Source organism: Lissotriton helveticus, chromosome 9 (assembly GCF_964261635.1).
Source record: "Lissotriton helveticus chromosome 9, aLisHel1.1, whole genome shotgun sequence".
Classification (NCBI taxonomy): Eukaryota; Metazoa; Chordata; class Amphibia; order Caudata; family Salamandridae; genus Lissotriton; species Lissotriton helveticus.
In genome coordinates this window covers 243584377-243609925 of record NC_136070.1, presented here as the reverse complement: position 1 = coordinate 243609925, position 25549 = coordinate 243584377, and the positions used below count along the sequence as shown (strand labels likewise).

The following is a 25549-nucleotide window of genomic DNA, read 5'->3' as shown; positions in this document are numbered from 1 at the left end:
TTGAGGCGAGAATTATCGAGTCCGCGGACATTGAGCCCAAGACCCTGCCGCGTCGGGACTTGAACCCTGGTCCTGGGCCCGATCTCTGCTTCAGAGTCTGCTGCTCTAACCAGTGAGCCACACTTCCCCACGGTCTGTTGAGAAATGGAGCGAAGGTGAACTTAGCAGGGTTTTGCAAGACCCTATTGACAATTCTGTGGTAAGGGACAAAATGTGAGGGAAATAAATAGTTTACCAGAAAGTGGCCTGGGAGGTGCAGAGGATAAAGGCCTACTTCTGGGCACCTCAATAGGTTGTGCAGTCTTGGGGGACATGACAGCAGGCAGCTTCAAATTGATTTTCTGAAACTGAAATTTAGAATGACTGGGGAACTTCTCCTGAACCTGGTTTTGTATGTAGCGACTTTGTGGACGAAGAGTTCTAGCCGTTATTAAACTCATCGTATAGAGCATACCTATTTTGCAGCATATATGGCATGAAAGATTTGAGGCAGTGCCCAGAGTTCTGCGATGGATGTTTCAGACCTAATGGGGTGAAAAGGTCATCTGAATCTAATTTTGAAGGAAGCCTGAGTTCAAGCGAGCCCTTTGGCCAATAATACCTGCAAGATGTAGCTGAGGGAAGAGCCGGAAGAAAAATGTCTGAAGAGGCCAGGAGAGAGCAAAGTGACATGGTTTATCCCAAATGTCTCTAAATGCGGGCACTACTGTTCTGAACGCATGTGAACAAATAGGAGTCCACTTAGAGCAGGACATGGAGGTGCAACGGATTTCATACAAATGTACTTCGTTTCAAGTGGGAACGTGTTATATTATCTCGTAGATTGAACTTACGTAGCAGCAGTGAATACTCATGTGCGTGTGAAGCTCCTTTTGTCAAGTATTCCACTTGTCCATCACCTCCATCCACTCGTCTATCATAGTTTCATTGGCTAATAATTTTGTGATGCCTTGAGTTATTGCATTATGACAAATTACTCATCTAGGTATTTATACTGATGTTTCCTCAATTTTAAATATTTGTCTCAACCATTGAGGCCAGTGGCTCCAGCACATTCCTGTGGGGAGGAAACTACAATTTTCCTTGATCGATGGTGTAGCTGGTTTTAATTAAGATATTATATTCAGTCGTGCTTCATTACTGCATACTCTGGGAGAACCTAATAAAGAAGACGGACACGTCGAACGTACCTGTTTTTTCTCTTAGTAATGTATGTTGTCACAGGTGACTCATCTCAGTTTTGCTCATCCACAAGATGCTCTGCTCGTCAGTATATCAAGAAATGCAGTGTTCACCATTATACTGAGTTGTTTAAGCTGAACGACAATCTAAATATACTGGAGTGGAAACTGCATATTGAACAGTATCAGTGAAAGCAACTGAACACTTCGGGCAACAAAAACAAGGTAATGGATGGAATGCTTGAATAAATCTTAGTCACTGGCAGTCGTTCGGGCCTCATCCCACTCCATTGTTTTTGCCCACCATGCCACCTCAGTTTTTGACCCCGCCAAATAGAAATCATTCTTGAACTTGCACCAATGGGAACAGTCCAGCCCATACTGCCAGACCAGACCCTGTCTCAATCAGAACACAAGCAACACATGACTGGTTTCACCCTTATTAGGGCTCATCAGCCAGGTATACCATGATTCCAGTGGCACAGTGAGCGTGTGAACCCACGTCTGGTCATATCCTTCGTACTGCAACAAAAACAAGGTGATGGGTGGACTGCGTGAGTAAATTTCAGCCACTGGCAATCGCTCGGGCTGCATCCCAATCCATAATTTTTCTGCCCACCAAGCCACCTCAGTTTGGACTCAACCGTATGCAAATCTATCCTGTCCCTACTCCAGTGGGAACAATCCAGCCCGAACTGCATAGCCAAGTCCTCCCTGAACCTGAATGCAAGTAATCCAGGACCGGTTTCGTTCGTATTAGAGCTCATCAGCCAGGTATAGCTTAGTTCCAGTGGCACAGTGAGCACACGACCCACATCTGGGCACACACGTCAAACTTAGGGCAACAAAAAAAGGTGATGCTTGAATAATTCTCAGCTGCAGTCAATCGTGCGGGCCGCGTCCCAATCCACTGTTCTTTGTCCACCGTGCCACATCAATTTGGATTCAGCTTTATCTAAATCAGTCTTCACTCTGCTCCAATGAAAACAGTCCTGTCTGGACCGGAGCACAAGCAATACAGGACAAATTCAGGAAGGACCTGGTCTGGCAGTTTGCTCTGGACTGTCCCCATTCAAGCATGGTCAAGACTGATTTGCATACGGTTGGGCCCAAATAGAGGAGGCATGATGTGCACAGTAATGATAGACTGGACCCAGACTAATTACCAATAGCTGTGATTTAATGCAAGCATTCCATCCATCGCTGTTTTGCACTACTTTAATAACTGAAAACACAGTGCAAGCCTTGATGCAAGGATCCACGTTCAGCATGACACAGCTTAAAAACTTGAACATGACCACCAATCAGATTAGTTACCAAACTAATGTTGGGGGTGACAGTGACAATAGTGTTGCATTCTTGCATGCATCATCAGCTCCTGCGATGCTATGTGGTCTTTACCTTTGTGTCTGCATAACGCCTTGTGTGGTCCCTCCAAATAGTTTGATTGATGTAATGTCTTTGGGGCTCGGAGGATGCATGGTCAACAATCCTGGATTAGAGTCCAGTGAGTTTTATAATGGCTGTGGCTGTCGCAAGGTGTATGCATAAAGATGGAATCAGCTGCCGCAAACTTGTCGTGGCATTCTTCTCGTACCAGTCTGACACGACATGTAGACACGAAGGCCATAACTATGCAGTAAGTAAATGGATCATCGCTTAGGAGTAAGCAAATGAAAGAACAATTTCAGAATAGTTTCCAGAGAGACAAAAGTACCATTACTTTTCTGCTGATGGTTTACTTCGTTTCAAAGATGTGGGTCTGTGTGTGTATGTATTTGTGTGTGTATGTATGTGTTTATATATATATATATATATTCTTAAATTGTTTGTTTTTTGATCTATCAAAAGTATATGAACCAGCAAATTAGCAGTGGAAAATATCAGCATGTGTCCTCCAAGAAGTGGGCACTACATTAGAATAAACCGGGTTTCCCTAACCTTGGACTACATTTCACATCTTTAACTCAAAAAATCACTGAGTTAGATTACATTATTGATTGACTGTTAATTGTTTGTCTTTCAAAACACCCACATAAGTACACAACTGTCTTTCACTTGTCCTACTTTGCCAGCTGGCAGAATATCATCAAGGTATTATGTATGCAAATTAATATTCATGGTTTCCTTGGAAAATGCACAACCCAGTGATTCAACCTCCGAGAGCAATTGTATCAGCTTTGCATTTCCGTTTTAATACTTTAGTAAATAGAATAACAAATGGATGACTCGTCTCATCCTTGAACACTCCCCCAGTCCACTTCACACTCGTAACAAAGCACCATGCTGGTGCCTTGATGCACCTAACAGTTATTGACCAGTACGTGATCAGTGTGTCCTGCTCCAGCGTGGAAGGCCATTTAAAAATCTGGAGCCATGTGCATACGGCAGTTGAGAGCATACTTTGCAATGAAACGGAGGTATATAGACACGACAGCCTGGAAATTCTCTTCGTTCAGAATTCAGAAAATCCTTATACTTCTATGGCTGCAAAGGACTGTTGTGACTCCACATTTAGGGTGGGAAAGGGAACGGAACAACCCCATACTTTGTGGAGCTGGCATCTAATGGGTTTCTCATGGGTATCTCATGGGTTATAATGTGCCCACAGATTCCTTACCTTAGCATTATTCCCAGACGTCAGACTTATCCAGAAATTTTCAAGGCAGTACCCTTGCACACCAATGATTGGCGCTGTAAAACATCAGTGGTTTCCTTTCTGCCCCAGATAGTACAGCTGTTTTGTCGACTACTTTGAGGAAAAATCCTTTCTATTGGTGTGACATGGATGACTCTCAAGCAACTGACTAGTTTCAAACCGTGTGGCACCTGTCACAGACAGATGTCTGTGACATACCCCCACTTGTTCTGTCTATGGTGCCTCATAAAAGACCATAACTCGAAGGTCTGCAAGTATTGATGTGCCATGCACCCAAAGGCGCTGAGAGAGCACTCATGCCGGTTGCTTGGAAGGTCCTGGGATTGCTCACGCAGCCGCTCCCAATGGTTGTCATCCCAGTTGGTCGTTATCGGGTAAATCGTACAGTACAAAAAAATCCAAGAAGTCGAAGAAGTCTTCAACTACTCTGCATCTGTCCACACATGCGGACGAGTTAGTGTTGATACTCAAGGCCCTGCACCTCCGTGAAGCCTCAATTAGGGTCAGCTCTGCGCTTTCCTGATTTTTTTCCAGAGCAACCCCTGACCACTCAGTGATTTCTGTGAGGCCATGCACCTAATCTTTGGCCAGCTGTACTGGAGGGGAACGCTAGTTATTCCAGGAAGCGCTGCTCGTTTCCAAAAACTACTTTTATTAGTAGATAACAAGAAAAGTATTATGCATAGCGGAGCCCACGGCATGAGCAGTTACCGGATTAGGAATCCAAACAACAACTGACTAGGCTAGAACATAAAGGCTAAATGACATATCAAAGTTCTAAACAATACATTCTAATAAATTAAAGGAACAGTAAGATACAGTAAAGAATACAAAATACCACATACTCTCCCCTCATATAATACAAAAACTTTAATACAAAACATAATCCTGAAATTTGACAGGCATTTTACAAACTTGTTGATCTCTTGCATGTGTTGCAGCTTGTGAAGTAGAAGAACGAGTAGGTGAAGCAATATTAGAACAACTTGGAGGAACAATTGAAGTAGATCCAGAGTTTACATTAGGTGTATTAGAGAAGTTTGTGATGTCAAAACCAGGTCCAAAAGTAAAATCCAAATCATCTTCATTAGACCTGTTGGCATAAACTTTGTTAAATATACTAACTTGATTGTCAGTGAGATTTACAACACTGTTTTTATTCCACCAACCTCTGTTTTCTAAGAGGACAGAAGGTTTTGTGACCGTGACCACCCAAACAGGTAGTGTAAACTTAGATTAGCCCTTGCAAACTTTGTAGGGTTTTTGATGAGGACCCAATCGTTAGTTTTGATATCAGGGCCAAGTGATGTAGAAAAACAATCATAAAACCTTTTTTGCAGTGATTGCTTTGCAGCGACTCTAGTTTTAATCATTTGGGTATCTGGTAATGTGTTCCTCTTGTGATGTAAATCAGAACCTACAGCTAAATCAGTGAACCATTTTGGCAAGAGCTTAGATCTAGCTTCCCTGCCCCTGCGAGCTTTGAAAGGTGTAACACCAGTGGTGGCATGAGGTGTTGTTAAATAAGCCCAAACTTTAGTTTGCAAAAAATCATCTACATCAAGATTTGCTGCAATAGCGGTTTGGACTCCTTCTTTAAGAAACCAATTGGCCCTCTCAGCTCGTTCATTAGAAGAAGGACTATATAGTGCAACTTGGCAATGTTTTATCTCAGAACTCTCTAAGAATCTGGTGACTTGATAGAAAAGAAAAGGTTGACTATTGTCAGTGACATCGCAATTAGGAGTACCTTCAACCTTGAAAATACTTTGAAGGAAGCAAATGACCATAGAAGAGTTGGCTGTCTGTACAAATGAATAATGTATCCATTTAAAATGTTAGTCAATGGCAACCAGGCAGAACCTCTTGTCAGAGGGTAATAAATTAAAAGGTCCTTAAAAGTCCAAGGCAATTTTGTCCCAAGGGGAATCAAGGAATGGAACTGGAAGTAAAGGCATCTTGTTGGTTTTCCAATGTTTGTCGGAAACTATTCAACTAAGGCAATTGCTTATAAAAGAAGCCACTTGTGTGTCTAAGTTTCGCCTCCAGTAAATATATTTTATTTTTTGCAGGTAGCAGAAATTCCTAAATGGCCTTCATGACCAATATTGATAATCTTCTCTATGAGAGGAGTGGGAGGTACAAACAAACCATTTCTCACACAAACTCCATTCTCAAGACAATTCTTCACTAATTTGTGAAAAGCACTTTACATCGTTGCTCAAATTTTTATTAACGGGCTATTTACTTTTAATGAAAACTTCACCTTTTTGAGAGTCTCATCCGTTGCCATGGCAGATGCCCATTCGTCTTGTGAAATACTGCCATTGAACATGGAAACAGCATCTATAAGACCAACCACACAATCTTTGTGGACATCATTTTCACCTTCACTGCAATCAGGGAGAGGAATGCGAGAGAGACAATCAGCCCAGATGTTTTTACCCCCTTAAATATATTTTATAAAGAGATTATATTCCTGTAATTTAGAGAGTAACCTGACTAGCCTTGCACATGATTTCCCCAGTCCATTGCCAGACAATAAAGAAACCAAAGGTTTGTGATTAGTAAAAATCTCACATTGAGATCCCCAAATATATGTTTTGAATTTCTGAACTGCCCAGACAATGGCAAGGGGCTCCCATTCAATTGTGCTGTAATTGCATTCAGTGTGTGTCAGAGCACAAGAGGCAAAAGCAATGGTGTTTTCTTTGCCATCGACCCATTGTCCAAAAATTGCTCCAAGGCCTTTCTGACTGGCATCCACGGACACGAAAGAACTGGTGTTAGAAACAAAAGGATGTAGTGCAGGAGCATTGATAACTAAAGTTTTGATTTTCTCAAAAGTGTCATTCCATTCAAATTTGACCCCCTTCTTGAGTAGACATCTTAGTGGGTGAACTAATTGTGCGTACCCATGTACGAATCTGGCATAGTATTCGAATAGGCCAAGAAACGACCGTAAGGCATCTTTATCAGAAGGAGGAGGGGCATTAAGTATTGCGTCTACATTGCAAAATTTTGGTTTGATGCCCTCGCTCGAAATGGTGTGACCCAAATATTCAACTTCATTTACAAGTAATTTGCATTTATTAGCTTTAACAGTCATGCCTCTGTCTTATAAGATGGTTAGTACTTTGTTGAGAGTGTGCACATGTTCCTCCTTGGTTCCTGTGTGGATTAGGATATCATCTTGGAATGTTGCACTTGGGAAAAATCACCAAACAAACTGTCCATAAGTTTTTGAAAAAAACTCGCGGCTGAAGCGAGGCCAAAGGGTAGTCTCAAGTATTTGAAATGCTCCAAAAGGGGTCACAAAAGCCATGAGTGCTTGATAGTTTGGAGAAAGTTGAATTTGGTGGTAGGCTGAGTGTAAATCTATAGTTGAAAAAAACTTAGACTTCCCAACATTCGCTAACATTTCGTGTATTGGGGTAAAGGATGACAATCCACCTGAATGTTTTGATTTAGAGATCTTAAATCCACTCTCTGCATTATTATTACAGAAAATCAGCTCTCCCCCTTCATCCTGCCCGTTACAAATCCCTAAAGTAACAGGTCCTGAGGAAGATGGCAAGAAAAGTAAAATAAGCCATCGAAACGTGCGTTGACCAGTTTGAGTGAAACGCCCCAGCTCTCAGCACAGCATTTGAGGGTAGAGTTTAGTTTCTCACCACAATGGTTTCATCTGTGTATGTAGTCTGGTTATGGAGTGGTTAGTATGTATGTTTAGAGTGTAAGTGATATGGATGTGGAGTGAGAAGAGGTGTGAATGAGTAAGGGGGATTGTGAGTTTGGATATTCCAATTAGTTGTCAATATCCATATGTTGGTTTCAATTGACATATTTTGTACTATGTTTTGCACAAGTTTTGTCTCTTAAAAAAAATCTTATTTTTGTAAAGTTGGTCAATTTTTAACATTATATGTCTTTGTATGTAATAATATAAAAAAGATGAATGATCAAAAAATAATGAAAAAAGAAATAAAATATGAAAAAAAGAAATATCAGTTGTGTTTACAAAAGAGTGTTCTTTGTGCACAGATGTGAGCTTATAAAAGCCTTATGTAAAGAAATATAGGTCTAGAGGGATATTACCTATTAGGAGATCTTAAATCCACACATAACCTCAAATTCAGTCTTTTGTTTCCGTAAAACGACCAGAGAAATCCATTCAGATGAATCTATTGGAGAAATGATACCCTCAGTTTGAAGATAATTAAGTATAGACTTTAAATCCTCTCTAACTAAGAGGTACAGGTCTGACTTTATGTATTATAGGAACAGCATTTTTGTTAAACAAAATAGTGAGTTTGTACCTTTTACAGTGCCAACAGAGTTTTTAAACACATTAGGATACATTTTTAAAAGGTCTTCAACAATTGAGTCTGGTTGACGAATAGATAAAATATTTGAAGGAAGATCACCTATGGTAATTGGAGGATCTTGTCCAGGACTTAGAATGATATCTAGGAGGGCAAAGTCCTTCCAACCAATGATGTCTCTTCCTTTGATGTTACATACATGTTTGTCCTAACAGACATACCAAGACACTCCAAATTATCCCAAAAGTAACCCAGGAGATCAATGTGTTGTTTTCCGAGTGCTTTGTGGTTGATATCAGGGGTAAGAAGTGACATGTCAATTAGCCAAAGTTTGTAAAATGTATGTCTGATAGAATAGTTACAGGAGTTCCCGAATCAGCCATTGCCAAAATGGTTCTACCATCAATTGAAATGTCAACTAATGGCCCTTTAATGGGTTTGTCCAAAGATTCAGGAACTTCAACAGTAACAAGAATGTTTTTTTTTAATTAATTGTAAAAAAAAAAATTTTATTTGCATTTTTAACCAACAGAAACACAGCTGGCACGTCACAAGCGATTAACCATACTCCTCTGTGCTCCCCTGACCTCCCACCACCCTCCACAGTAACAGTTCCTGGGTATCTGTTTGGGATATCCGAAATCCCCCGTACCTCCACCTCCTGCCTAACCGCACAGGCCACTATTTTAATGGTGTGAGCGAAGAGCAGTAGGGACAGGGTGCATCCCTGCCGTGTCCCCCTCCTTATGGGAAAGTCGTCAGAGAGGATCCCGTTCACCTTAAACCGGGCTCTAGGGTCAGCATACAGGAGTCCCACCCACTTACGAAAGTTAGGGCCAACGCCAAACTTTATCAAAGAGGTCCAATGTACCGCGTCAAACGCTTTTTCAGCGTCCAGGGAGAGGAACATATGTGGTTCATCCCACCCCTCTACCTCCATGAGCCAATTATGGGTCCGCCTCAAATTTTGCCTAGTCGCTATGTCCGGTAGGAATCCAGTCTGGTCCTGATGTACCAGGCCTGAAATCACTAGACGCAGGCGGAGAGCCAAGATCGTCGCCAGGAGCTTAACCTCCACATTCAGGAGGGGGATTGGACGATAGAACGCGCATTCCTCCGGAGGTCTGCCTTGTTTATATATGGGTACAATCGTGGCCATCCGCAGATCAAGTGGGAGAATTCCCTCCCGAGCTGCATCCTTGAACAGCGCTAATAGATGGGCCGTCAATAAGTCGGCTCCTTTTTTTTAAAATTCCGCTGGTAGCCCATTGGGGTCCGGGGACTTTCCCGGCCGCAGCCTGGCTATGGCCTCCCTGATTTCAGTGGCCGAGATATCTGCTTCTAGGGCCTCCTTATCCTTGTACGCTAAGGTCAAGGTTTGAATAGTAGATAGGTAGTCCGTGATCTCTGCCGACTCACCCAGGTCTCTGGCCTTCTAGAAGTCACCAAAGTATGAAGCGAAAGTCCGTACAATCTGGCCATCCCCCCTCTGCAGCTGTCCCTGCTTATCTACCACGCCCTCTATCCACCTGGCATCTGTTTCATTACGGCTCAGCCACGCTAGAAGCTTACCTGACTTATTCCCCACGTCATACAATCTGTGTAGGGTGGCTAGTGCCTGTGCTTTTGCCTCGTCCGTCACCAGGCTTTTATACTGCTGCTGAAAATTAGTCAGTCGCCGAAGCACCTGCGGGTCTCTGTTGGACTGGTACTGCCGTTCTAAAGTTCGTATTTGGGATTCCAGGGAGGTAAGTTCCGCCTGCGCTTTCTGTTTCTCCCATGAGATTCGATTCTGGGCCCCATCTCGGAGCACTGTTTTATATGCCTCCCACACTACCACGCCCGATTGCACCGAACCTACATTTTCTGCAAAGTACACTTGTGTCCGCTCTAAGGCCCCGCATGAGCTCTGCGTTCTGTAGATCCCACGCCGCCAATCTCCATCCCCCACCCCTGGCCCCGGTAATCCCACCGATCCTGACCAAGAGGGGCGAGTGGTCCAAGATTCCCCTTGCTAGGTATTCAGCTTCAACATCTGCCCCAAAAGCATGCCGGGGAAGGAAGACATAGTCCAGTCTCTAGTGTACCTTGTGTGCCCCTGAGTAGTATGAGTAGCTCCTGGTGCCTGGATGCAGCCACCGCCAGACGTCTGTCAAACCCAATGTCTCCGTGACCCTAGCCAGTGATGTAGTCTGGGGTCCGTCAGGCCGGTTTCCTGAGCGGTCCAAGGGGGTGGACATTACGTCGTTAAAGTCCCCACCTACAATGTGTGTTGTGTCTGATGTGTCCAACAGGATCGCAGCCAGCCTGGAGAGGGTCCTGTCCTGCAGTTTTGGAGGAGCGTAAATCGAGACTACCGTGACCCTCCGGTGCCCCCATGTCCCTAATACTGCTACATACGTCCCCTGAGGGTCCGTCCAGGTCCGGTTTGTCACAAAGGGAGGTGACTTTTTTGATCAAGATAGCTACCCCCGAGAGCCCATTGTGTATCCCGCGTGTACCAGAACCTTGTAGGGTCCTCTCGCAGAAACCCACATTTCGTACCTTTCAGGTGGGTCTCCTGGAGTAGGGCTATATCAGGGTGTACCCTCTTAACATATGCCTTCACCAATCCTCTTTTACCCTTGTCCCCCAATCCATTCACGTTCCATGTGCAAACCTTATAGGGGCCCGTTGCCAGACTCCCTTCTCTGGGGCTATGGTCAGTCAAAGAAGCCATGCAGGCGTGTAGTGCAAATGTACCTCTGGCAGGAGGTGGGCAGTGAGCGCGCCTCTCAGTTTCGCCCCGTGAGCAGTGTACCAACTAGTGAAACAACATATAACCCAAAACATTCCCAACCAAAGAACAATCGTGATCCCCACCCCACCTCCCCCTAGGGTCCTCCGGGCCATCACGACAGGAAGTAGAGTTTTAGGGCAGGCGGAGGTCTGTCGCCCTCCCTTGTCCAACAGTAACAAGAATGTTAGCAAATTGAGAAGTACAATCCTGGACATCAGGAGTGTTCAAAGCAATACTTGAAACTTTAACTCTGCTAGTATTTATACCAGTCCTACATACATCCTGAAAGTGCCCACATTTCTGACACTTGGTACATTTTGTCCCTAATGCTGAACAACTGGGATTGTTTCCTATGTGATTTCTTGAACCAAACAGAAAACAAACCAATTAGCCTCTTGAAGGTTGATTTTTGTAAGACCTTTTGTTGAAAGTTTGTTTAGCATTTATAGCACACACAGTATTGTGATCAGAAACCAGACTTGCATTTGACGTATTTGTGGACTGAGTGGGAAGAAGTGTAGTTTGATTAGAATGACTAGACAAAACTTTAGATGTGACAATCAATCTTGCAATGCATTTAGCAATATCAATTGTTTCAGCCAAGGTGGGATTACGTGAAGTGAGGAGACACTCTTGAATCTTCTTGGAATGACAATAGAAGATAAACTGATCCCTTATGTAAGTGTCAACATCAGAGCCAAACTCAACCTTCTCGGCTATAACTCTTAAAGTTTCTACATAATCTTCCACAGACTCCTCTGAAGATTGCTTACACATGGCAAAATTAAATCTCGCTCTTATGACACTTGTGGAGTCGGAATATTGTTTGGCCATATGTCATTTAGCTTTGATGAAAACATTCCAAACAGTATCTTCAGATGCAGGGGAAGGATAATGTGGCAAATTGTCAAAAACCCTGCGACACAAAAAAAAAAAAAAACCTGCGACAAGCTGTGCCTAGGTGATTTATTAGCAAAGCTAATTTCCTCGTGGGAGAATAACCATCTGCATCAATGGCAGTGAGGTAATTCTCAAAGTCTCTCAGCCGTTCAGACCACTTTAAATCAAGCTTGCCAGGTTTTGATAAAAAAAGTGGTGACTGAATGACTACCTGCTTGGATGCCATTATGGATACAAATTTTGCACTGAATGAAAATAGAGGTAGAACGTTTAAAATGTGCCACACAAATGTAAATATTATGGATGAAGAGTAAAATAACGTGTGAGTAACTGAGCATAAAACGCAATAGTAAAATATGAGATAATGACTCACTAGTAGAAAGAACAGGCACGTAAAGGTGTGCGAATCACCGTGTGTCGCACCACGAAAGATCCATGTAACAGGATGACAAGATGTAGTTAAGAACTGTGGTGTGCGAATAACCGGTGACGATATTGCACTTGTTAGAAGCAGGCAAATGAGGTAATCAACAAATGGTGTGCGAATCACCGATCTTAGCATTGAACAAGTATATGGTGTCGCACAACTGAAGTAGTGTTGTGAAAAGAACGTAAAAATCCAATGTAAATTTTTAATCCTCGCCCAAAATGGCCGCCGCTATGCGTGTGACGTCAACGCGTCACCCAGGATGCACATCGGCAGCTTCCTTCCTGTGATGTCAGAAGAAGCAGACAGGAGAACAAAATGGGCGACGAATTTCCAAAGGAATCTTGAAGAAGGAGGTAGGAACGCCCGGCAAGTGACTTTTCAAAATGGGCGTGAGCGGCCCAACGGACAGGAAGCTTGCGTCAAAGAGAAAATTGGCGAAATTTGACCCACCTCAAAATTATGTCCTAAAGTCGTCAGGTTGCCGGATAAACAGCAAGACAGTCCGGTGGGCTCCAGCAGGGATACAGGACAGAGTAAAATAGGTGAATGAAGAATTACCCCACTCCTAGTACCAATATGTAGTGGAGGGGAACGCCAGTAATTCCAAGAAGCACTGGTCGTGTCCAAAAACTACTTATATCAGTATTACAAGAAAAGTAGTATGCATAGCAGAACCCACGGCATGAGCAGTTACCAGAGCAGGAATCCAAACAACAACTGACTAGGCTAGAACATGTTTTGGGCCCAAAAGTTTAGGCGGGCCCCTACAGGATCCCCGTCGGCGGGTATTCCGCCAGCACCAGTCGGGACCCATGTATCCGTTGCTAGATTCGGAGTGGTGCCACCACCAAGACCGAGACTTTCTCCAGCGCCTGCTTCCATGCCAACTGTGCCATCAACACCTTGCCCATCATCTTCAACTCCGACACGGAGCAGGACCGGCGACAAACGGTTCTGACACCCTCTGGATCCATGACTTCTGGGTCAGACTCCGAGCCTTTTGTCTTTGACAGTCATGGTATCTGGAATGAATGGGAGGGGTATGGTGACCTTGGTGAATAATGCCGCTCTTTGGATGATACTGAGGGCACCTGGTATGAGGATCTGGCAGATGCCAGTGGCTTACACACCTCACCTGACACTGGCTCGATCTCCCCACCTACTGTGCCTATGTAGGAGGGAGCCTCTTTCGCTGTGGTTGTGTGTAGGGAGGCTGAGGTCTTGGACCTTCAGCTGCACACTGTGTCAGTGAAGACTAAGGGGACTGCCCCTTCCGAACCCATGCTCTCCTTTATAAAGTCCACACCAACGTCCTCCTCAGGTCCTGGCCCAAGCCCTGCTCAGGGGCTTCTGTCTGTGCACAGAACGATTTCCTGTATCTACCATCTCACTCCAGGGCAACCCCAGTTTCCTCACCCTGCACCCCACTCTGGGGAGCTTGGTAGTCAAGGCATCCACTTCCAGAATTAACCTTGCCATGTTTACTTCTAGTTCTCAGGATAGGGAATCCAAGAGAGTGGCTACCTTTGTCAAAGGAATGTTCTCTTCCTCCAGCCTAGCACTGTCTCTCTGGGGCAGTTTGTCTCACACAATCTCGGACTTGGTTGTGCAAGTGCTGCCAGTGGTTTTGGAGGAGGCCTGAGCCATACTCTCTCAGGCTATTGCTTATGGGAGAGATGCAGCAAAGCTTGCCATTTGTTGTGGTCTGGACACAACCGACTTGCTGGGCAGAGCAATTTGTTCGTCAGTGACCCTTTAGCGTCATGCCGGGCTGAAGACTAGTGGCTTTACCAGGGATGCCTAAGCATCACTTTGGACATGCCCTTTGATGGCTCCCGTCTCTTTGGAGAGAAAGCGGACTCAGTACGAGCGCTTTAAGGACTCCAGGGCTGCAGCGAGGTCCTTGGACCCCTCTATGGCTCCTCGCCACCTCCAGTCTGCCTTTCGTGGCCACAGAAGGGGTTTCCATCTGCATGAGTCACTCCCCAGCCACCACTGCCAGCAAGTTTCCATAACTTTTTGTGGCAGAGGATGCATTCCCACAGACCTCGTAGGCCAGGTAGCCAGAGATCTGGCCAGTCCACCACTCCCCAACAACTGCAGCCTCCAAGCCCCTTTAGTTTACCCTCCTACCATCATGGGCATCCAGTGGGGAGCAGAGATCAAGAACATCCAGCCGTTGGGTACTACAGCTTATACCAAGTGGCAACTCCATCCTCTTTTTGGCTGCCCCTCCACCCATGCCAGCCACTTATGACCAGTTGATGTAGGACCATCTTTCCTTACTCCACCAGGAAATGTCGACTGTCTTGGCCAAGGGAGCTATAGAGAAGTGTGCAGGCATCCGAAGTAGGTTGTGTTTACTATTCTCACTACTTTCTGGTGTCCAAGAAGGACATAGGCCTTCATCCTAAACCAGACTGGCGCCTTCTAAATCTCTTCATCAAACAGGAGAAATTCAAAATGCTCACGCTCGCTCAAGTTCTGCGGAATCCAGGAGACTAGATAATAGCATTGAATTCGCCAGTCGCATATTTTCACATCCCCATCCTGCCCACCTACACATATTACTTGCGGTTCATGGTGTGCCACGAGCACTTTCAGTTTGCCGTGCTACCCTTCTGCTTTATCAGCTCCCCTAGGGTGTTCACCAAGGTGATGGCAATGGTTGCAACACACCTGCTTGGGTCTGGGGTTTCAGTCTTCCCCTACCTCGACAACTGGCTGTTGAAGGCGTGCTTGCTCCAGGAAGGCGTGTCCCGCTGACGAACCTCCAGCACTCGCTGGGTTTTAGTAGCAATGTGCTGAAGTCACATCTGACTCCCGCTCAGATGCTGCCTTTCATCAAAGCTGTTCTGAACACGGTGCAGTTTCGTGTTTATCTTCCCGAATGGCGAATTCTGGATATCCAGGCTCTGATAACGATATTTCAGCCTCTATCCTGGATTTCATTCAGACAGACTCTAAGACTCCTGGGCCTTATAGCTTCCTGCATCTTGCTGGTAATACATGCCTGTTGACAAATGCAGGCACTGCAGGGGGACTTGAAGTTCTAATTGGCGCAGTATCTTGAGAATCTCTCCGACATGGTTCAGATCTTTGAGGGATCTGCGAAAGTCCTACAGTGTTGGCTGATGAACTGCAATTAGGTCAGTGACAGACCCTCTCCCTTCCCTAACCAGAGCTGACTGTAGTTACAAATGCATCACACCTGGGCTGGGGTGGCCATCTGGGAGAGGTGGAGATCAGAGGACTCTGGTCTCTGGCAGATTCCAGACTGCACATAAACTTTTTGGAGCTTCAGGCAATTCGCTTTGCATTGAATGCCTTACTATCCTCCATCAAGGAAAGACTAGTGCAGGTGTCCACGTACAACACCACCACCATGTGGTACTGCAACAAGCAGGGCGGGATCGTGGCCCCTTTGTCAAGAGGCGCTGCATTTCTAGACATGCCTTGAACACCAGGGCATCTCCCTGGTGGCTCAACACCTGTCAGTCTGTGATTTTATCCTGGCAGCCAGGCGTCCCTCCACCAAATCAGTACATGCCTGCTGATAGGACAAATTTGGGGCCTGGTGTGTATCAAAAAGCATTCATCCTCCATCTGCTCTCTTTTTCAGGTCCTATTATTTGTTCTTTCTTTTGCCTAGCAGGGCTCTACTCCGGGCACAGTAAGGGCTATGTTTCCTCCATTTCTGCATTTTTGTTTTGCCGGACCAACCTCGCTTATTTAAATCATCCATTGGGAAGAGATTTCTCAAATATTTGCAACATGCTTTCCCCAAGCCATTCATCATGCCCCAGTGGGACTTAAACCTGGTCCTGACTAACCTGATAAGCGCACCTTTTGAACCATTACACAACTACCCTCTTCGGGCTATTAACCATCAAAACCCCCTTTCTGGTGGCCATTTCATCAGCAAGGAGGGTCCGCGAGTTGCATGCTCAATCGGTGCACCCACCTTAAATTTCTTTATATCTTCGAAAACTCTCTGTACAGGTGCTTCCTTCCTCAGGAAGGTAGTCACCCCGTCCATGTAGGCCGGAAGATCACTCGGGCTACCTTTTTTCTCCCGCCTCATCCTTCTAAGGAAGAGGAGAGACTCCACCATCTGTATCCAAAAAGAACTTTGTTGTTCTACCTTGTCTGCACAAAAGAATTCCCCGTGGATGACCAACTGTAAGAATCAGGGAAGCAGAACAAGACTTTAAGTAGGTTTATTCAGGAGAAAGAATCTCATCCACAGGAAAGATGTCTTCAGTACATCTACCAGGCTTCAACTGACTAAACTCTAAACATAACATTCTTGTCTTCACTACATAGCATTCCATAGCTCCTAGCAACAGGAACCAAGATGCCACACCAACTCTTTATAGGGTACATTGAGGCCAAGAAAGGGAAGGCTATACAGAAACAAACCATCTCCCTGGGAATTGTGCTCTGCATAAAAATCTGCTATACACTGGCCAAAAAGCAACGACCGGAGGGCATGCACACTCATTCTCCCAGAGCAAAGCTGTGACCATGTGTTAGACAGCGGAGTTGCAGTCTTGGACATCTGTCGGGCTGAAACGTTGTCTTCACTGCACACGTTCACAAAGCACTACTGCCTGGACAGTCCGGTGCAAACGGAAGGAGATTTTGCCCATTCTCTCCTACAAGACTTTCTGGCTTAAGTTGGGTTTGTAGACCCTGCTTCAGGAGGCATTACTTGAGTATCTATTCTAAGGTAAGGAATCTGCAGCTAGAAGTCTCTATCAGATGAACAAGTTACTTCGCTTCAGGGAAGCCTTATCTGGTAGAGACTCTATCTAACTTCAGTTTCCCTACCGACCCTCCTGCGCTGCGATCTGATTAACAGATGAGGGCTTCCCCTTCCAATTGGCCATAGCAACTCACACCAGTGGCATTCTTTATCAAGGCTCCGCGCTCCTGGCATGAAACGTCCCAAAAAAAAACCTGATGTCAACACGCTGAGGTGGCGCCTATACAGGTACCACGTATGTCACTTCCAGCGTGAACGCCAATGTGGAGCCAAAAAAAGCCATCTACCTGCACGCAGGGGTACTGCTCGAAAATTGTTGGATCCAGTCTGACACCTGGGGATATTTCTATGGTAAGGAATCTGCGGCTAGATAAAGTCTCTACCACATAAGACGTTACCAAAGGGGAGAGGATGTGGTCTGACGGCTAGGGCAGTCAACCTCGAATCTGGGAAACCGGGTTCGAGTCTCGGCAACAACGCTCAGCATCCTGTGATTGTGGGCAAATCACTTAATCTCCCTGTGCCTGACAAAAAAAATGAATGCGTCGGCCTGTAATGCAACTGGTGTTCATGTAAAGCGCACTGACACCTGATACCTTCGGGTCAAGTTTGCGCTATATAAAACTCTGTGAGAAGGAACTTGCTTGTTATTGCTTAAGGCTATCTTTCCTCCGTGTTTAGCTTAACCTTATTTACCACTCCGTATGAGGGAAATGGCAGATGACATTTCCAGTCGAACTCCTGGCAACCTGCACCTTCCGCAACCATTTAGGCATACTACTGGGAAAAGTAGTGAGTTACATCTGTGCATAGAGAGGTGCATGTTTAGTTTTAAATGTACAACTTTTGAATTGGAGCCACTGAATCTAAACCGAAATTATTTAATTGGTCTGCTTTTATTCTGAAAATCTATGGGTGAAGCAGCTATGAATGGACGGGGAGGGGAAAAGCAGAACACCTGGTGCAGCAACATGTGCACACGAACACGAGCGAGAAAGTAACACGGAGGGCAGGGAGGGAAAAGCAGAACACCAGGGAAAGTAACATGTGCACAAGCACATGAGTGAGAAAGCAACACGGAGCATGGGGAGAACACACAAGGAAGAGAGCTGGAAAACATATGCACTAGCATGACGTGCTTAGGTTAAAAGAAAAAAGTTCCCTAAAAGAGAGCAGCTGAAGGATAAGAAGCTAGCCAATTAAATCGATTGTAAAGAGGCTATGCTTCAGAGGAGGGACAAACACAAGATGGCAAGCTGGGACAAGAAAAAACATTGAATATGAAGCAAGTAAATGGGTGACAATAAAGCCAACGAGTGGGCATGAGGTCTGCAAGTCCCTGTAAGTTATTAGTAAACCCACTATATGCCTTTTGCAACCAGACCACTTGCGTGTCTATTAGGCCCAACCTAAAAATCTGACAAAAGACCGGTAAACAGTAAGGGATGTAGGGATAGAGGTTATGGAATGGAGTAAGCGAAGGGTTAACAAAAAGAGCTAGATTACAGTTCGGTTAAGATAAATAGGGCAGGGGGGGTCTCCCTCAGTAAAAAGAAAAAGAAAAGAAATTGCATCGGGAGTTCCCAAAATTAAAAAATTCACCTTTTTTGGAAAGCACTAAACAAAAATGTACATCCTGGATTTAATACTTGACTTAATTTCAAAGGGATTATTTGACCTGAAAGTATTTGGAACTCCAAAAGCTCTACGTCCGAAATATATTTTCTTACAATGTACTGGAGGGTGCTTAGAGCTAGAGCCACAGTAGGAATTATGTTGATTGCATTTTTTTGCTAGACTGTCACAAAACTACATTTTTGAATCTTTGATGCATGTGCATGTTTTAGCTCAGGTCGCATTGTCAAAAAGGGTTAGGTATGGTGATATATATATATATGGCTTGTACCTTGTTGGGTTTACCATATTCAAAAGTACTTCTCTTCTAGGAGGACTGAAGCGGACGTACGAGGAGGAAGATGAATTTGCAAGTATGCAAGTGACCGCTGCTCAAGATGGATGACTATTAGCTTGTGGCTGTACAGTGTACAGAATTGGAATACATAGGAAAGATATTAATATTGTGGAAGGGTAAAACACAGCTTGTTTTGTAACACGTTGCCTCAACTTCTTCGGAAATGCATCGAAGCAATGAACTACTAGAAAGACTACATGTCCCTAATTGATTGTTTTATTATTTTTACACTTGACCATTTTATTAAAAAAGCAAGACTTTTGGGCCTGTTAACAGGTATTACTGCAATAATGCACTTTCATACTTGAACTTTATATGAAGTTATTACATGACGTAAAATGCAAACAAGTTGGGGAATGAGAAATTGTTTATAAAAAGTTATTTGTATAATTTATACTTCAAATCTTTAGTAAAGAAATGTTTTTTCTAAAATGTACTTTGTGTTTTGTACATAAACTTTTATAGCTTCACATGTTAAGGATGTTTTAACGCACATACAGAATGTGATGATGTACCCCACAATTGGGGAATATTTTATGCTTCATTGGTACACAGTCTGTTACTTCTGTGGGCATTCTGCATACTTTTAAATAACTTTCTACCCCGCTGAAATGTATTTTTTAGCTCCTAGTTCTCTGGGTGGCATATGGGTGCACATACAAGCCTACGAAACCACTCGGCAAGATGCCTAAGCAAGGGCTGGGAATTTCAGGAAATTTCTGGGTTTCGGGGGGGTAATCTGATTCCGGTAATTAGCAGTGTCACAGCAGCCGACAGGACTGCCATTGCAGCTTTGCTGTGCCCGGGTTTTCTTTGTTCGCTTGCAACATATTTTATTGTAAACCTAAGGTTCCTCAATCTTTCATTATCTTTGTAAATGTAGTACAAATATTTTTGTCCCCAAATAAACAGATCACCACATCCAGATGAAATATAACAAAGAATACCGGTTCTTAGTACTTTTCTGTTTATAGAAGAAATGTATGACATGTCAAAGTAACATTAAGATCAACAAAATACATCTTATAACTTGGTGGTACATCAGTATGTGTAAAAAAATAAAAACAAATGGATGGCATTGTGCTCATGAAGAGATTCATCACGTGCCTACCTCTCTCAGTGGAACCTATTTCAAAACCTAAACCATCAGCAAGCATTTACAAAGCCAATAGGTCTCCCCTATGGGAGAGTCATTGGCTTTGTCAACTTCTTTTAGCCATGTTGTACAGCAGTGCACAAGTAAAAGTTAGGGAAAAAAGCGCAGTACTGATCAGTTTTCTCAATCTCTGCTTTCACAAAAATAAAAAAAGTTTAATATATTTCGTTTAAGCTGAACTTTGACATTTTGGCCCCGCATGAAGACAACTACATTTTGGCAATGCAGAGCACGGAGCACAGTGGCTTTGCATCTTTGTAAAATCTGGACACATTTATATTACTTTTGGGGGCTTATTTTCCAGGACAAAAGAGGCAGGCAATGAAGAGGGAGGGTGTGGATGAGGCAAGCAGCAACTTGGGAGGTGCAAACCGGACAAGCAACAATCAAGGAGAAGGGTGGGGCAGGGAAAGAAACAATGCATGTGGGGGCGGAAGGAGGGTGGTGAAAGTAAATGGAAACAAAAAGTACCTCTGAAAGCAATGAGCAGTGGGGAACACTGAGCAAGGTAAACAGTACCTGGGCCATCCTTCAAGGAAGGGACAAAATACACGAAGAAGTAAAGCCTGCCCTTGCTGACTAAAAGTAAGCTAGTAAATGAGTGACGATGAAGCCAACCAATGTTAAGCAATATGCGGGCTCTAAGCCCACTAAGAAAACACAATGTTTGCAAGTGACAATGTGGGGGGAGTGCAAACTGTCAAAGGTGCCCACCAAACATATTGAACGGCTTAAAATAGTCAACAGTGTCTCCAAAACATTTGGGGAATAGCCTTTACCACACAGGTAATTATTCTTTTACCACACAATACAATACAAGTGAGGTGAGGGTCAGTGCTGGCTGGTGACTTTTGAAAGTGGTGTGGCGTGACGAGTGAGCCACCATGTGAGTGAGACAGGAATAGATGGTTGTGGGGTCCCTCACTGAACAAAGTCTGAAACCTAGGAGAAAATTGCTGGTTTCGGGGAAATGTTCACAGTTGCGGCACTGTCCTTGTTACAGGTCGATGCTGGGAAATCCTCAGCCAATCCGATACCCTCAGCGCCCTGTCCGCTTCCCAGGACTAATGATTGCGTGTTATGGTTGGTTGATAAGTTTGGCATCAGCGGGGGGCTAATAGGGTCACCATCCTTGGTTGGGAGAGTGATCTGAGGAGTTGTTAGTCCCAATGAGAGACGCATCTCAGTTAACTCGATCTCGATACTAACAATGTGAACGGCTTTTTCCAACATACTGTCTATAGAAGTGGAAGTACGGGAGCTTGGCAAGATGGCGTGTGATATCCACATTTATAAAGCTTGCATAACTTACCACCTGGGGGCTGTAGTTGCAGCACAAGCCGTTCCCATCACGGCTGGATTGACGAGTGACCCGCGCTGCAGAAGCCCGTCGGTCCTCTTAACGCGCCTCAGGGCGCGGGAATGGCATCACTGTCAGCCCCCCTGCCACCTGGGGGCTGTAGTTACAGCACAAGCCGTTCCCCTCACGGCTGGATTGACGAAAAAATATTTGAAGCCGTCAATGGCTAAACAAACAGTTGTTAAGAAATAAGCATCCAAATCTTCCAAGGCATTTAGGAAAATGTCCCCGTCTTGCCTCAGATTTTCCCCATTCCGTATACCATTTTAATCCATCAAACCTAAACAGTGAAATAAAATGTTTTTCTTCCTTTTAGGAGACCTATCCTCCTCATTAAATGTTGAAATGAAATTCATAAAAAGTGCTATCCATTCTTCCCATTTTAGGGTATGCTCAGAACCAGATGGCATGAAAAGTTGAGGAAGATGTAAGTAATGGAATTCTGAACACACATTGAAGAGATTCTATACAATTGTATATAAATATATGCTGTACCTTAAGAATGGCGCAACACCACCCTAGAGACAGACACCAGGAACTTTCCAGGCGGCCTGTAGGTTAAATCGTGTAGCATGGAGTAATATATCATACATGAGAAGACGGCGCCCATATTTGCAGAAATGTACTGGTTCCAGTGTACGAAGTACACTCAAAACATCAGCCTGTTAGGTCACGTAAGTGAGCCTCATGAAGTAACCCGTGTTGAAAACGTGCTGGTATTTGTGGACAAAGTACACTCAAAATGGTTGCCTCAGGGTCATGTAACAGGAGTTTATGACTTAATATGTCCTATGCTAGAAGTGGGGGTTGGGCTGCATCACAGGCAGCGCTTAACAAAGACCTGATGATGAAAACTCTCATAGGTATGTGGTGGAGTCTTTTACAATTATACCGATCAGTGAGTCAAGAAATCCCTTTACCCCCTGCTATATCGCCACTTCTGGCACAGAAACAGTACCAATTTACCAATTAGGTGCTGTCTTTATAGGCAGATCTTCCAGTGTGTATTCCAAATCTGTGTTGCTCGACACGCTTATCGCCACGTTCAGCAATAATAGCATAGGTCTTTATGCTGCATAGCTTGCCTTGTTCGTTGCCAATTCTCTAAAGATCAGGCCAGTATAGATGAGTACCTTTATTGCAGCGCTAAAGTTTACAGCCGCCTCTCTTGAGCATTGAACTCATAATGCTGTTCATCCTATTCCCTTATAGAACCTAGAAGTATGTGATGTCAGGGTGCAGACATCAGTCTTCTAATTCCAACACTACATCGACCCTCTGAACAAGCAGCTGAAAAGAAGACACAACTAAAAAAGAGAGGGAGTTCGATCAGAGAGAGAAGGCATATCAGACCCTCTAACCAAGGACAGATCCCTATCAACCTTGCAGACCAGAATTGGAAACTTGAAGCTATATGGAGTGACCAGAAACACCACCCGAGTGTTAACAGATCCACGGTACAAGGAGGGGGGGTAAAGACAACAGACCAACTGTAGATTCCCTTAGATAGAGAACTTGCACCATGTACAATAGGGAGACAACCTTTATGCACTCCCTATCCTGCCGTGGGTCTGCACAGATGAGTCTCCTGTGAGTAAGAAGCCTAGGGGTGCAAGACCTTACTAAGTGACCAGGATGAAAGGGACCCTAAGTCCAGCTTCTATACAACAGCCAGGCTATCACAAACCGCTGCCTGGAGGCCTAATACCACAAGCCATGGTACCAGGGCCTGGGGAACTTCCGAACATTTGGGGGAGAAGTGGTCACCATGGCAAGAGATCGATCCCAAAAACTTCCCACTCAAAGATGGAACAATAAACTGGTGCAGAAGGAGGGTTGTGGGGGAACAGAATGAAGGGGAGTAAGCTCACCCATCCCCTCAAGCATAGAAAAAGCCTACTGGGGCACTGACTCTGGCCACTATAGAACAATGTAAACACACTGGAAACAAACCTGATCCGCCGAGAAAATCCCTTTTTTTAGGTCAAGCTTATACAGCGCTTGCACTGTCACTTAGTGACCTGTTGTTAATGGATTGTGGGGTTCAACTCCGCCCATTGCTCTTCACTTGTGTATATCAGTGTCCTTTAAAAATCCTTGCTTGCTAGGAGTCAGTCCTTCCTTTTTGTCCCTCCCATTCTCTCTCCCGTTCCATGGAGCAGGTACTAAGTATGATATCTTTACACTATGGTTGTTTATCAATTCTTTGGGGTACTATTTTTTTCTTGGTTTCCTGCTCTGTTACTGTTTGTCTTTGCTTGCATGTTAATGCTGCATTTGTCCCTCTTAATTGCGTGTTGGGCGACTGCTCGCTTTGGAAACCAGTCTGCAGCTTCTTGACTATAGATCCACTACATGCTGGTAAGCGGGCGTGGCAGTACAGGCTTCTTGTTTAATGTTTAAAAACAAAACTGGTGCAAATGACCCTGCTCTTCTTACTACAGGGCCGCCCCCTTCCCAGCCAACGTATCTCCCCAGCAGCATGAAATGCACAGATCTGGTTGATTCGGAGCCTGGCCTGTGTTGGCCAATCAGCAACTTGTCACTAGGAACACCACACCACCAACAGCAAATTGAATCAAATTTCTCATCTATTCTCTTGGAAAACTGTCAGAAGTGCCAGGGCTTACTTGCTCATCGACCAGTTCTTCCCTCCCCCACTTTGTACTGCTCTATCCAGCCTTACCCCTCCTCCTATTGTAAAATAGATTAATCTGCACTTATGCGGGCTGGTAGACAGTCCTTTCAAATTCCTGGGAGGTGCATGCGCGAAATTAATAACCTGGAGAGCCCGCAGTAGACAGTATTTTTCCTCTTTACTCTACTCTGTGAGTGGATTCCTGCAGCTGTGCTGATTAATATACACTGTGTCTACTGGTAAGACGTGCGAAACGTGTTGCTTAATTTGAGGGTATTACTTACAGAGGCACATGTAGGCAATGAACATCTGGCTAGTGCCTCTAGATTTCATAGCAATTCTAACGCACAGGATCCTGCGTTTGGTGCAAGCAACAGTTTTTTAGAACTTTGGGAGTACTGTTTGCCTTTTGGGCTTCTAGAGCTAGTTAGGTTCATGAATAAATAACTAAACTAAGCAAGATTATTCTTCACCTTGTAGAGCTGACTTTTAATCCGCTGTTGAAGTGCCTTGAATTAAGTATGATGACGTTGATCCTCCATTCAAAGAGCGTGGGGTCAAATACTTGGCTAAAAATAACAAATTGTTCTGTAAAAATGTTGGGGTTTTTTTCACCTTCAGATAACACATAACATAATACCTTACATGAAATAAGGTATTATTTCACACACACATAACATAATACCTTACATGAAAAACTAATGCAAGTTAAACTAATTAGTTTGAAATGCACTATTTTACGTTATGTTATTTAAAGTGATAGCTTCAGCTGTCTGTAACCAGAGAGCCAAATAATGTCATCCTTGTTAGTGTAGTGGGGAAGTGACTTGTGTGTTTTTAGTTCTACAAGGTTCCAGCCTGTGATAGGAAACACTGTGAATATGTAAATCATTATTTTAAACTTTGTTGCACACCGTATAAGATGGGCTGCCACAAAAATATCTAGGCTTAAGAATTAAAAAAGGGCTTTCGAAATATAGACTGTAGCCTGTGCAAATAAAAAAATCTGTGTGCATTAAAATCACACACTCCATTGTTCAGCTGGTAACAAACACCCTTACAATTTCTCTGAAAAAATAATACATATTCGTTATTGCGAGCTTCAAGTGACTCAGTTGAAGCCAATTCTGGCTTCTAAGCAGCCTTTACACTTGCAGATTAACCAGTTGCACAGACCTACATTTCTTTCAGGCGGCAGGCACCCAGTCAAGAGGCATGTTCCTTGTTTAGCATTCTGACCCCAAGCCCCTCTCCCCCCCCCCCACCTCTCTTGTCCACAGCACAGGGCACTCCTTCCCTTCCATTTCAGCTGAAGCATATCACCTGTCGGAATAAAGCGTCGGGGGACGTTTGTCTTTTAACAAAAAGTTGGGCAAACCGC

The 25549-nt window shown here is 44.2% G+C and overlaps 1 protein-coding gene across 1 annotated transcript in view; it reads left to right on the top strand.

Moving 5' to 3' along the window:
* STYX (serine/threonine/tyrosine interacting protein) overlaps positions 1-19955 on the top strand; it is a 432400-nt gene extending 412445 nt beyond the window's left edge. Inside the window, exon 11 of the mRNA XM_078659834.1 lies at positions 18989-19955. Coding sequence (XP_078515960.1) covers positions 18989-19062 — 74 coding nt within the window. The 3' untranslated portion in view covers positions 19063-19955. The remainder of the gene's footprint in view (positions 1-18988) is intronic.
* Positions 19956-25549: the final 5594 nt, after the last annotated feature.